Raw genomic sequence first — 14,839 nt, 5'->3', positions numbered from 1 at the left:
TCATATATTATTATTAGGTATTGGCATTTTCAATGCAGACATCATTATTTTTGATTATCGTAAACATCCTGACTATTATCGCTGACATTATCATGATTATAATTATCATTAACGTCATAGATATGATCACTGACATTTTCAGCATATCTATTGGTTTTGATTTTCAGCATTCATCATCACCATGATCCTCCATCACCATCCACCATCTTTCATGATCCCCCCCTGTCTGCCAGGTAAGTCCCTAAAGAGTTTTTGAAGAGGTCTGGTTCACACTCCAGGGCCCAGAGAGAGAGAGACACACACTGAGACAGAGAGACACCTTGGTTTTTAGTGCATTAGCAGGCCCAGAGAGAGAGGGACACACACTGAGACAGAGAGACACCTTGGTTTTTAGTGCTTTAGCACATGCCTTAAGCATATTTTGGGGCTTGGTGCAGTGGACTAATGGATGACAGAGTCCTCTCTCAACCTTGGGTTGACATGTCTCTTGTTTTCCATTTCTGCCTCATATGACTCAACATCATTCTGTCTACAGAACCATTCATGTTGTGTGTGTGTGTGTGTGTGTGTGTGTGTGTGTGTGTGTGTGTGTGAATGTGCCTGCGTGTGTGCATGCAGATCTCTTGGACTGCATTGATAAATATATTCAATATCAGTCTTTGTTCCATGAAGAGTCCTAGGTTGAACAAGCCTATTGGCCAGCGATGGTTGATGCAGCATTGTATTTCTCACTTGCACCTGGCAGGAGTGTCTAGATTCTATGTCTCATTTCAGCCCCTCTTTCTTAGTCTTTACTTTACCTCGGTTGCAGGTTTCTTGAGGGAATAAACATGATTCTGGACTTCTGGGACATGGCTGATGATGCATATTTTTAGAGCTCCATTAGTTGGCTCAATGAAGATGAAAGTGGTGGCGTAGGAAATACGTCACCATCGGACCATCCGGTTTGTGCATAACAGACCCTGTTACGCACAACCCCTCCAGTAACTAGCTCCCCCCTATAGGTATGTGAATGGGCGATATACAGGGGGAGGGGTGAGGGAGTTGAGCCTGGAGGGAAGGGGTGTGCCATTATAAAGAGCCTCAGAGGAGTCTCACACTCAGTAGTTGAAACTCCTAGCCTAAGGATAACAGTCGAGCCACTGAACTCTCTCTTCCAGGGAAAAGGAACCGGTCAGAGAGAACACCATACAGGTAAGGGAGAGCTGTTATCATCTAATTTAATTGCTTTTCTTTTGTTCTGCCTCTATCAGTCTCTACCTGTGCATTGAGGTCAGGTGGGAACAAATGTTTCAGTTTCATGAAGTGTGTTAGCTGCAAATGAGGCAGAGATGGAAAAGGCTCTTGTTCGGGGATGAGGGGAGAGTTTGTCACAGTTCATTGTCTGCGTGTTAAGGACTCATGGTCCCTGTTATGTGCACCTGCATTTACATGTGAATTGTAATGGTTCCTTGGGGATTGCTGTGGTTTTATACTATGTACTTTGAAGGATTACTCTTCTCACTTGGAGTACCTTGGCTTATTTTTCCACGACTTCTTTCTCCTTTCCTCAGCTCTGATAGTACTGCTGCTATCATAAGCAGTCTAATATTGAAAGTGGATGTTTTTGATCAGCAAGGACAATTTGGCAAGGGATGTTTAGTTATAGCACATTTCATACGCAAGGCATGAAAATAAATATAAGTGAAAAAATGAAAAACAGAACTAGGAGATTTAATGTTCACTGTCGCAAATGGGCAACGTTAGCCTGAACCTGACGCAATGTGTCAAATAAGTGAACTAAATAAACGTCTAGGAGCATCACAAGCTATGCATTACATTATTGGGAATTGCCTGGGGGAGTACATAGAGAAGAAGTATTCTTAAATTAATTTGTGACAAACGCCGTTTCATTCACTACAGAAGCGGCTCCACTGTATCTTGCCCGAGAAGGCAGTATAGGAATAAACTTAATAAGTGAATACAGTCCACTGAGAACATTTATTACTCTATAAAGCATGCTAATGGTGATTGTAATGATAATGGTAATGAATGTGCACAATCTGTTCTCCTTATCTGGAAAGAGAATAGAACAGCCAGTTACACACGCAGATAGGAGTTAAATATGAGCCATGGCTGTGTAATTAATAGATAATGATTCAACACCATGGCAATGTTTTAATGAAGAATGAAATACAGTTTTATCTCAGGATAGTAAATATTTGTGTTGCATCTTCAAATATTGAAAGTAGGCTATTGAATAATTCACAATGTGTTTCAGTAACCCAGTGGTCGGGTTTTATTCTTTGAAAATGATAGAAAACTTTAATTATAACTTGTAAAGCCAGACCCAGGTGGTTTGGTAATTTTTTCGATTAGATTAAATTAAACATTCAATTGCAATCAAGTTTTTAAAATATTGTTTTGGCCGTTTATTCTCCTAATCACTAACTACAAAGACTTTAATTTTAATGTATTGTTTGCATTTAAATTATGAACCTCCTATATTGAATTGGCCGATGACCTACAGTATAATCACGTCCTCCGATAGGTATTTCTCCCCTTAATCGTTAATAATTCTTGTAGCACTGAAGTCCTGCTTTTGTCTTGTTTAAGCACAGGCTGTGACTCACCCGTGGGATTACTGGTGTATAAGAATAGCAAAGTAATCACACACACTGCTTTCAAGACAATTACGCCCATGCAAATATAATTATTTTTGATTATTATTTTTTCCTTCCACAATTTTATCATTCACATAAACGCTTATAGAAGATGGTGCCTAGTCTCCCTGGAGCGGATAGGGATTGCTTTCCTTGGAGCTGCATGTCCAATGGATTTGTTGAGGTGTCAACTGTCAATCCAGTTTAACAGACTCTAGATCACTGAAGACAGCTAGTCTGCAGACCAGCGGCATCAGCAACAGTTTGCATGGGTTAGTGGTGCAGGCCACGGATGGACTTTCATCTCTTACCTTAAATAGCTTGAAGTGCAGCCTTTCAGAAATCGACAAAAAGGGCTGTTGGGATTACACACAAAAAACCCATATAATTCAATTCTATAGTTTTAACTGCATTGATGCAGATATAAAGGTGCATATCATACAGTACCTACCTACCTCTTTAGCTCAGTCATAGAGGCGTTGTCATAATCAGTCATTAACTCATGCTTGAATTAATGATGACATATCCATGACATTCAAGAAAGTCTTTACAATTCAGAATTGCTTATCGGTAATGGAGCAGATGTCAGTACAATACAGTACATATACGTTCATGAGTGTCGACTGATTTTATGTTTTTACCCAGTGCCAGTGAGCCCTCAAGTGTATAATACTGTATATACACACCGGTATTCCTGGATCAGCCCTAGCTGGTGACGTACAACACTGACCAATACAGGCTCTAGGGGGTTCCTCTGCACTCATGAAAGTCTCTTGTTTTTGACAATGTTGGTGTGTCATTTACTTTACCCATTAAGACCTCAGGCCAGTTCTACAACAGTTCTCTGAAAAACAAATGTTTCAGTGGCGTTTGTCGTTTTTGTCATGTCAGGGTGTTTTCAAACGTTTTCATGTCAAGGACCCGAAATCTGAAATATTTTGTTCCAGGGATGCCCAGAAGTAAAACATGTTTGGTTAAAAATGTATATATTTAAAGATTTGCACACTTTCAAGATTTTTCAATCATATCAGATCTACAAGCTCAAACTCGGTGTGAAGAAATGACTTTCTGGCCTTGACAGACAGCCTATACATCCAGACAGAAAAGTCCTATCTGATTGCATTAAACAACATATCTCACTTCCTTTGCCACTCGATTTGCCACTCACTTTATGCATGCGCATCACGGTCACCTTTACAGCAGCGCATAAAATCTAAAATTACACAGATGTTTCCCCATTTTAATGGATTAAGCATACCTCCCTTCCACAGCTCAGTCTGACACGCTTTGACCAGAGGCTTTTTCACCCAAGGATGAAGGCTATGACTGAATCATGTTAGACTGATGCAGCATATAGAAGATTAGACCTTTGATTTAAAGTCTTGCGGTTGCATTTTTTGGAGTGCCGCCATTTCCAATTTGGTGCACACACACACACACACACACACACACACACACACACACACACACACACAGATCTGGCCCTTCTAGGAAACCTCCACCATGATTGCAGCACTTGAAACAATGTATGAATATGGTGTAGAGTAGACTCTCATATCAAGGACAAGGTCCATTATTTATTCACCTTGAGCCACGGAGCCAAAACCTTTGTCCACAATTCCATGCAGTATTGATGTGGTACCCCCCCACCCCAATATTCCCCCAGCCTATGTTAAAGCACTAGTTATATTTTGATATGGGTGTAGTGGACCTGCTGGGTATTAAAAGGCAACTGACAAGTTTTACTTACTTATTTTGGAACCCAACATAGAAACTAGGAAAAAAATGACAAAATACACAATCAATTATCACATGTTTGCAAACATTCAACACAAATTAACATAATAAGATGCATGTTTTCCATAGGCCTTCAATCATCACCAATACAAGTAGACAATGTGCATACATAAACCACCATATCAAAATGCCATATAAAAAGACAATAAATGACAAAAATAAGACCCAACATCCCTCAACTCGACAGTACAAGATAAACTGATAAATGACAAAAAATAAAATGATCACCTTTTTCCCCTTCCAGCTCGGTGCTAATAAAATGGCATGTGCAAATGGCATTTTCAAGGTTGGTTTGGTCATCTTAGAGTATATAAGTTGGCCATCCTTTCCATATCAAACAAAACCTTTCCGTGTATGCTGTTCCTCGCTCTTCTACTGAGGGCTTTTTATATAATGTTGCTATTCTGTAGCTCAGAGCTAGCTGTTCTGCAGCACCATGCTGGGCCAAAGAGCACCACAGGTGAACTTGATCATTTCAATCAGACTGCCAAAGTTTGTGCAGGAAACCGTCAAAATAAGTCTCAGAGACTGACAGGCAGGAAGACTTTCAAAATAAAAGTCTTAGGGAAAACACATTGTTGTGACCATGGAAACCCCCCCCCCTGCGGGTCCGTTACAAAGGGAACTAGAAATGCACTCTGTCGAGATGCCAACTTGCGCCTTGCATGGCCTACTTGTTTGTGCGCAAGCAACCACTGCTGGTACGGCTGCTGCTTTGAGTGCTAATGCTCTCTGCTGCTACCTGTACGACTGCTGCTCTGAGTCCTAGAGCTCTCTGCTGTCTGGGTACGACTGCTGCTCTGAGTCCTAGAGCTCTCTACTGTCTGGGTACGACTGCTGCTCTGAGTCCTAGAGCTCTCTGCTGTCTGGGTACGACTGCTGCTCTGAGTCCCTATAGACTAGAGCTCTGATCTGTCTGGGTACGACTGCTGCTCTGAGTCCCTGGCCTATAGACTAGAGCTCACTGTCTAGGTACGACTGCTGCTCTGAGTCCTAGAGCTCTCTAGACTCTGTTGTCTGTCTGGGTACGACTGCTGCTCTGAGTCCTAGACCTCTTCTATTCTAAATCCTTTAGTCCCGTTGTTGACCTTAATTATACCCACCTTGAAACGTACCTTACGTCACCAAGAATGGTGGTCCCTTATTGGCTGTTGGAGGACACTGACGTATACATACATACATACCCAGCCGATCGCAGAACTTGTGCACTCTGCTTGCGCAAGTTATAATTAGACAGCCTTTTGAATAAATGGATTATGAAAATTGCAATGTGGATACCAAACGAGATGATCATTGGTATGACACCCCATAGTATAAGTATGATTGGATTGACGTCACTCAGTAGAACGCCTCCACTGAGGCAGTAAATGTGTTCTCAATCAAGGAAGCCTGTGAGTACAATGGGTTGAGACAATAGTAATGACAATAATGACACGCTCAATTGACCCGATATGATGGCGCCGCCTGGGAAGAAATCAAATAGGATGTAATTTCATAGAAATGTGTTTGTGCTTTAATTGATTTAGTATATGAGAAGAGTGTGTGTGTGTGTGTGTGTGTGTGTGTGTGTGTGTGTGTGTGAGAGAGCGAGAGAGAGAGTACATTTGAGACAATGGTGCAAGACAGTGCATGTGTGTTTGTCCTCTAAGCAGGATATTATGAGAATAGATCAAACATTGGCCGATGTCATATTTCCCAGCCATTTGCGCATGTGTGAGTGACTGTGAGCATGTATGCGTATGAGTGGGGATGATCCATACAGGAAATTAGTTGTCAATAAATTCAGTATGTGATTATGCTACAATTATTTAACTAGAACTTGGACAGACACAGACACAGACACAGACACAGACAGACAGACAGACAGACAGACAGACAGACAGACAGACAGACAGACAGACAGACAGACAGACAGACAGACAGACAGACAGACAGACAGACAGACAGACAGACAGACCAGACAGTGGGGGGTAAACAGGGACAAACAAAGATATTGTACTCCGCCTAGTGATGCACTGAGACGTTTGCACACATCATCGTCATGACTCTGATGCCCTTTACCTCTGTCCTTGACCTTGACAGCTTTCCCCAGCTTTCCCCAGAAGTGTTTCAAAATAACATACATCATCATCTGTACAGGGTGAGAATAGGACCGGACCGGTCCCTCCCGGGTAATGACAGACCAGCAAGTCTCGCGCCATAATAGGATAGGTAATGGGCCCCGCTCATGAAACAGACGTGTAGCGGCCTGTCATTTACTACGGCCCTAGTGAATGTAGTGATCTAATCAGGTATATCGCAGCAGCTCCAACCACAGGAAGGCGAGCGAGAAGGCAGACACGTCAAAATCGGATTAAACACATTTCTCTGCGATGAGTCATTTTCAGATTCCTCCCTGCGAGGAAGGGCACGGCTCGGAGCAAACACACCGTCTTGTGGTCTCGCCAGGGGGTGAGCTTACTTCTCTCCACTGAGGCACACAGCCGTTTATCTCTGGTCCAACAGAACGGATTCATTTCTCCTAGTATACAGTTGTCCTTCCTTAAACCTCCCCCTATCCCGTAATGCCCATCCCTTCCAAACCATTTTTTTATAAATGTCTTGTCAGTGACATGATAGGGACATGTTTAATAGGTTTCATATTACATATTATATTACGTGTAGATAACCTTGCGTAGAATTAAGTCACATTGTTCAGGATATTTCCATGCTATTTCACTAGTAGCCTTATGATTAAATTGTGTAGTACGAGGGGAAATACATTACACTAATATTGCTCACATTAGAAAGAACGAAATAATCATAACAATAATATATATAGCGTTAAAGTAAATCTGACTAGAGTGTGAACACTCTAGGATTTTACTGTGCAGTCATTATAGAAATCACATGAGATTATGGGAAAGAAATCACAGACACAAGACCTTACACACTTATATATAGACACAAATAGCGGTTCTGAGTTAGCTCAACCATGGATTCATCCTTTTTTCCTGAGAAACTGACCATGTCACTACAGTATGTCATTCATCTTCCAAATGGAAAGAAATACCTATTTAGTGTTAATGTTCTTTCTGGCCTCAAAGAAAAAAGTGAATACCCACAATACAACTCTGAAACGTCACCACAAATCTAATTTCAGGCATTATACAACCTGAAAAGGACGTATAAAGGACATATAATTAAAGAAATGGAAGGACAGACTGAGAGACAGGATGGAAGAGATGTAGGGACATGGAAGTATTTTTTGGGGTGAGGGGGACTGAGACAGAAAAACAAAAAGAGAGTACAAGAGAGAAAGACTGGCACACAGAGAGAGAGAGAGAGAGGGGGGGGAAGAGAGACCATTATGTTCTGTGTGCATTAGTGAGTGCTTAAACGACTGTTTTGGGGCTTCATACATACAGTGGCCTAATCCCTAATGGATAGCAGTGAGTCAGAGCTTCGTCAAAGAGCACAGTGGAATCTTTCTGCCCCTACTTACATTCAGGACACCTCTCCATTCCCCCATTAGAGACAACATAGCCCTAATTTATATCACTATTACAGCTCTATGATGAGTTATATTAATAGGCTTCACTTTGCACAGCACTCGATCAGGCAGCGGCAGGAGCAGCATCACACATTATGTCTGCTCTCATTCTCTGCTGGTCACAACACTTGTTGAGATTTGCATAGAACATTCTGCACAATACTGCCCCTGAAATAAGGCTGATCAATATATCAATATTATTACTGTCTTCTTTTCCCCACATAAGCCTATCACTTTCCAAAATAGCGAAAATAATCGATTTATAAACAAGCTTGTTGATTGGTGAGCTTGTATATTTCTGATCTTGTACATTTTCTTTATATAACAAAATATTATTTTGTTATATAAAGAAAATGTACATTGTCACAATACAATGTCATCGTCACAATATCGGCGTCTAGGTATAAGAGTAGTCTACTGAAGATGAAATACTGTGTTCACTTCTTTGGGTTGCAGCTCAGGGACTAACGCCACGCCATGAACTCTTGGAATGTAAATTCAGTTCCATTGATTATTTGCCAAGCTGAGCAAATGAGCTATGAGAAAAACACAAAACTCACATGTCTTTGTTGACAGATCCCAAGAGGTCTCGAAATGTGCCATTTATTAAAACAGTGTTTGTCCCAAATATTAATTAGTTAAGCGCCACTGGGCACAATAACTATAAAGATAACTATATTGTTCACCATTGTATTTGTTATTGTCGTGTGGCTAATTTAAGGAAAGAAAACAAACCAGCAGGAGTAGTCAGCAGGAAACCAGAGGATCCCTATACACATCATATGTAAGACAATCAAATGATTGTAAATGATTTCCTATAAAAGCCACTTTTCCCAAATGATCCCATGTCACACATGACCTGTTTCTGTTTCATTATGTAGGCTATAATGGACTAAAGGCGTTAGTGGTGACAGTTCATAGTTGTTGGCGACATGGTGATTGCTTGCCTTTGTTTCACACACATACTAAGACTCGATCGATATTGCACGGTGCAAGCTCACAGCGTCTCTGACTAGAGTCAATAACCTCATAATTATTGCTCTGCCATCCATGCAGTTACCGGTATACTGTTTGTGGTGTCTTTGGGTATCATAATAGGTTTTATTCTTAACCAATTGAGCCCTTTCAGTCAGACAACTCACGAATAGATTTAACCAATATGTATTATAGAATGAGAATACAAGTGTGCATATACCGGTAATATATTATCTTGGCTGCATTTTCTCCCTGCTCGGCACGATCAAACACCATCATTAAACATTAAGAGCAGGGAGATAGATATACAATAACCACTCCCCCGCATGGGGAACATAAATAACAGAGCTCACCGGTGGTGGGAGCAAACATCACATAACAACCAGGAACCATAAGCAGAAGGAAGGTAGAAAGAGCATGCAGACTAGTGAGCTTAAGTAGCCCGCCCAATTGGTCAGCTGACTGCCGCATCAGCGAATGACATGTGGGACTTGCACACACTGAATACACCCACATAGTAATGCAGCATGTTAACCCCTTGAGTATAGTATGCGCCTTTGAGCATGGCATGAACTCCCTTGAGTATGACTGACTGAACTAACTCCGCAGGCTACGTCTCATTTATACTTAATCGTACCCCGATCCGATCACGTGATCGGAAATTGGGGCCCATCAAGTCATTTTGAAATAATCGGAATTGGATTGGGAGCACCCCTAGTTAAAACCCAACAAACATCCATCTATATAGCATGCATTCAGCTAATTTCCTTTACTTCTCCATTCAGATGGTGCTTTTTACTAGGGCTGGGCGACATGACCTCTAACTTGTGCCTCGATTTCTTGATTTTTGCTATTTTTGTATGCCACGACTGTACAATGAAGAATACTTAAAATACAGGGCTGAAGTGGTTAATCAAGACAAATCAATTTAGACGCTTCTATTGGAACATTTTAAATTTTCAAATGTTATGTACACGCATTGCTGTACATATCACGGTTTGAGGCATAGCATAACTAAAGCTCAAATCTGAAACCCCAAAGCATTAATCTCCCTACTGATTTGTTTACCCTTACAGATTGAACCCAGATAGGTGCTATATTTCCTTGGACGCCAAGCATCTCAGCCCTGCTCTCCTCCACCAAGGACCCACATCCTCCAGCTGTGCTACTTCAGTGCTCATCAGTGCTCATCTCCGTGCCTCCGTCCTGCCTGTCTGGGCCTGCCTGGAGAGATGAAGACCCCTCTGTGGTTCTTGGCAGTGTTACTGGCGTGTCTCTTCTCCCCAGGACACACAGACTGTCAGGGGGAATGCCTGGCCTGTGGGCTGTTCCTACAGAAGCAGCAGCTGCAGCAAGGCTTCAGCACCCTGGTAAGTGTGTGCCAGTGTGTATGTGGTATGCATGTGTGGGCATACATGTGGTTGTTGTTTGCGGATCTGTTTCTGAGTATACGTATGTGTATACGTATGTGTAGTGGGTATATATACGGTGTGTGTGTGTGTGTGTGTGTGTGTGTGTGTGTGTGTGTGTGTGTGTGTGTGTGTGCGTGCGTGCGTGCGTACACATGTGTGTGGAAGCATAGACAGTATTTTCTTGAGCATGTGGCACCATGACTCAAAAGCATCCCCTTCAACCATAGAATGCATATATAGCCCCACCAAAACTCTAACCAATCTCTAACCAATGCTTAGACTTGGTATAGGAAACTTTATTCCGAACAGACTAGAACGACACGTCACTGCGCAAAAATAGTCTGTGGGCGTCCGCGGATACAGCGATGGGACGGCTAATTTAGCTGATAATGATGCAGAGAAAGGCAGCTGGGACCTTTTGGAAAGTGGTAATAGAACTATGTAATTGTCTGCAGCTTCATAGTGTCATCAGCGTAGGCTCGCACCGCTGACTGACACATTGTGTCAGCTTCTCATTACGGTCGTCACTTTCCAGCAGAGACGCAGATGGAACTCAGCAAGCAATTCCACACACACACCCCCCTCTCTCCCTTTCTTTCAGTCTCTCTCTTACCATAAAACACAGACACGCACGCACGCACACGCGCACACGCACACACACAGACACACACCTTGGTATTCTTTATTAACTCTCTCTCTGCATCTTCATCATAAACTCTTTTCAGATTGGCCCATTGATCTGATGTGGAGAATCCCCTGGCGCACGCATTTCATTACGATGGATAATTAATTTCCGCCGATTGATTCACTGCGGAAATCCCTCTCCTCTAATTCCCTTTGATGTGAGCAGGTTTTTTCCGATAACAACACAGTTTATCTCATTTGGTGGAAAATTTGACGAGTAAATGGGATTTGTTTCCTACCTCAATCTGGGTCTTGGCTCTTACTTGCGTCATCTTGCACCTTAATCCAACATCACAGGCTTTCATTACAGCGCAAATTGGAAACATGTGCCAGTGATATCATCATTAAGCTTAGCCAATTAAAGAAATTAGTGCAGTACCCATCATTCGAGCTGGAATTACCCGCACCATAATCCGTCGTTACCAGAGTACTTCAAGGCCAGTCCTAGGCTATGACGTAGGTAATATGACGTCAGTCTGATCCATATTTGGACATAATGGAGAGACAGACCTGCCCGTAATCAGGAATGCATGCATGGACTGACAATCAAATGGCAGTTGTGGGGGTTGCCATGGCAATCAATTGGCTCAGGCAGAGCCTGGAAATTGTACAGGTGTGGGGAGTTACCGGTAGGCTCATTAGGTCTACTGGCAGAACCTGACCTGACGGTTCTGGACAATCGTGTATCCGACCGACTCAAGGCCGGGCACTGCACTCCCTGTGGTGGCGTGTGTTGAATTTGAAGTCGGTGGGGCGAACGGTTCTAGAGTTACGTGGATTACAGACGTATGTACACACGTACGTATATATGTACATACACCCAGACGTGGTTTATTTATTGTATGATAAATCCATCTCTCCTCTCCTCCCACAGGTGTGTCTGTTGGAGTGTGAGGGTCAGGTCTCTTCTTCCCTCACCTGGGAGCTGTGCAGAAGAGCCGTCAACCTGCCGCAGTACCCCTCTGCTCCTGAGGAAGGCGCTCTCTCCGAGGCAACAGTTGAGGGCGTCGAGTTGACCCTGCCAGACCTGGACTCTGACGATGAACTGCTACGGTCTGCCGCCGTGGAGCACTACCAGGACTGGGATCTGCTACCCCAGAAGCAACACAGTGCTCAGTATGACTCCTTAGTCCTGGGTCCGCTGGAAGACAGCGAGAAGGAGGAGGAGGGAGACAGGGAGGAGAGGGATGCCTCAAGAGACAGCCAATCAGAGGGGAACACTGAGGACGCCCAAGCCATCAGCTTATCCAAACGCTTTGGTGGTTTCCTCAGGGGTCGCCACGGATACAGGAAATTGCTTGACCCGGTGAGGCCCTTGCAGAAGCGCTACGGAGGGTTTATAGGTGTCCGCAAATCTGCCCGCAAATGGAACAGCCAGAAACGGGTGAACCAGCTGCTCAGGCAGTACCTGGGACTGAGGAACAACCGCAGTGGAAGGTTCAGTGCCAGCCCTGCAGCGCTTCGGAGGCAAAACCAGCTGTAACGGTGTATTCCCCTGTTGAAACCGGTTCTGCTTTTAACAGAATGCTGGCCCAGTTACCTCAGCCCATTGTTTTCAACAACTCACTCAAGAATCTTAAACTGTGAAATTTGTTGTCATCGTGCGAGAATGCCACATGAAGAATAACTGTATGTCATCTTTGCTACACCTCTTGTCTGTGTATAGAAGTTAAACAAGGAATGTTCTTTGCGACAATTATCATCGATAATTTCCTTCCTTATGAGCATATTCACATGCCCATTCTGTACGTAAAATAAAAGAATCAGAGAAGTGCAATTGAATGTTTTTGTGTCAGTATCAGGGCCAAATGAGATTTAGACAAACATACAAATCAATCTTCAAACAGATTGATTGGACTGAGGTGAATTTCATGGTCAGCGCAAGACCATGATGAATGCACTTTCAGCATGAGTGTGAGTGGAACTTGTGTTGTTTTAGTTTGCAGTTGTTTGCACTGTGTAGTGTAGTCCATGCTTGAGAGAGGCTGCTAGCTGAGCTGTGTCTACTGTAGCTCTCATGACAATGGACTTCCAACTCATGCCTGAGCCACCCACTGAACCAGAAAAATGTAGCTTTGGGAATTGGGATGAACTAAACGGTAAAAATGTATTTTAATAATTTAATTACAAGAAATAATAATAAAGTACAAGAAAACTGGAGGTAATGGGCCAATTCTGAGGTTGGAATCTATACATTTCTGGTTTATAGCAACCATAAAGAATCCCATTTTATGGTCGAGGGAACCAAATTTAATGGATAAATGACAGGTCAACTTGTGTTTTCAAAGGTGCTCACCAACCCTGCACTCCCCAAATCCACAACTGCAACTGTGGCAATATACCATTTTCTCCCCCCCTCTGGGTTCACTAACTTCACTGTGATAGTTGAGAGAAAATGTTATCGTTTTAAAATCACATTTAATCTCTTAAATGTCTGATGAAGGGTATCTGTCTATATATCTATGAGGCACAACAACACAATCCTAACACACTGGCTCCCTATGTCAATGTATCTTTCAAAATCAGCAGTTCTAAATTACAACGCTTGGCCCAAGAGAGAAGAACTTTTAATCCCCATATCCAAGTGGATCAGATTTTCATTTGGGTAGCATTGACTTGAGAAACAGCATTAGAATCACTTTGATAGCCGAGCTGTGATCGTAGAATTATCCCAACAAACATTATCTCAATACCAAATCTAAGTTTGATTACGGTAATGAAATAACATCTTCAACAAATGAACACCCAAATCTGTCTAAGTAAATTGCAGTCAGTCTTGGACAGCTCAGCAGCTGCAAAATCGAGGTCCTCTATTCTCAATCTCAATGCATCACTAGTGCCCTCTAGTGTTTGAAGGGAAACAAACATGCCGAGCTACCGTAGCTCCCTTTCCATGCAACCAAAGTGGAATACAGCACCATTATGACAGAGGCTCAGCCCGTAACTGAAGTTACTGAACCCTCCTGATCAGTCAGTTAGGGCGCTTGCTCTCAAACCCTTTCATGTCAAGTACCTACAAATTGATAAGCCCAAAGACCCTCCATTTTATAAGATACACCAGGGACCACCATAAGAGAGATTTCTAGGTGTGGGCCACACTGTGTGGCTTTATAGCAGTGATTATCCACCTTTTTTATTTCAAGGAACCCCTCAACCCCCACTTGTGCATTGCATTGCAAGATGACAGAGGTTGACTGACTGAGCACTTCAAAATAATGTGCATTTGGTTAAAGAACGTGCATTTGGTTGTTGGTTGAATGTTAGATTGAATTGTGCATGTAAATGTCGGTCCTTGGCAATATAAGCCCAGATTGCTCATGCTTCGGTTCATAAAAGAAAACACGTTAGATGTTTCTTTTTCACCATGAGGGTCAGATATTGTTTTGCAGCATAAAGTGTTTAACATATTCGGGTGATTGTGGAGTGTGTGTGCGCAGTTGTGTGAGTGTGACGGTCCGTGCCTAATTGCATGTGCATGTGTGTAAGCTTGTGCGTTTCTCTCTCAATGCAACCACAAAACAATGGAATTTGTGAATATTGTGTACATTTTGAACCACATTTATAACCTATATATCATTGTTCTAAGTCTCCGTCATAAAATGTCTGTATAGAGAAAACTATAATAAACTAGTTTGCTATTTCTCTTGTGGCGTGTCATGCAGAAATGAAAAACAATTACACCACGATCTGAATTTCACAGGACGTTTCTTAGATTTGTGTTAGACAATATATTTATTGTTTTGTTTTTGTATTGCTATTACAAATTCAGTCGTCTTAATAACGCTTGTCCCGTTGGC

The 14,839-nt window shown here is 42.5% G+C and overlaps 1 protein-coding gene across 1 annotated transcript; it reads left to right on the top strand.

The window, feature by feature from the left end:
* Positions 1–1,126: 1,126 nt before the first annotated feature.
* pnocb (prepronociceptin b) lies at positions 1,127–14,743 on the top strand. The gene is made up of 3 exons (XM_080791194.1): positions 1,127–1,194; positions 10,023–10,316; positions 11,917–14,743. The coding sequence occupies exons 2-3, from the start codon at positions 10,179–10,181 to the stop codon at positions 12,523–12,525; spliced, it is 747 nt and encodes a 248-aa protein (XP_080647320.1). The 5' UTR covers positions 1,127–1,194; positions 10,023–10,178; the 3' UTR covers positions 12,526–14,743.
* The last annotated feature ends 96 nt before the right edge of the window (positions 14,744–14,839 follow it).

The sequence above is a fragment of the Protomyctophum bolini genome, assembly GCF_963924005.1.
Source record: "Protomyctophum bolini genome assembly, chromosome: 19".
Classification (NCBI taxonomy): domain Eukaryota; kingdom Metazoa; phylum Chordata; class Actinopteri; order Myctophiformes; family Myctophidae; genus Protomyctophum; species Protomyctophum bolini.
Note: the sequence above shows the minus strand (reverse complement) of the source record. Positions and strands in the feature narration are given on the sequence as shown.

Excerpts from the sequence above, each read along its gene's own strand:
- pnocb (XM_080791194.1), top strand. The coding sequence starts at position 10,179 with ATGAAGACCCCTCTGTGGTTCTTGGCAGTGTTACTGGCGTGTCTCTTC. Across the intron at positions 10,317-11,916 it reads AGCAAGGCTTCAGCACCCTG|GTGTGTCTGTTGGAGTGTGA; the intron begins GTAAGTGTGTGC and ends CTCCTCCCACAG.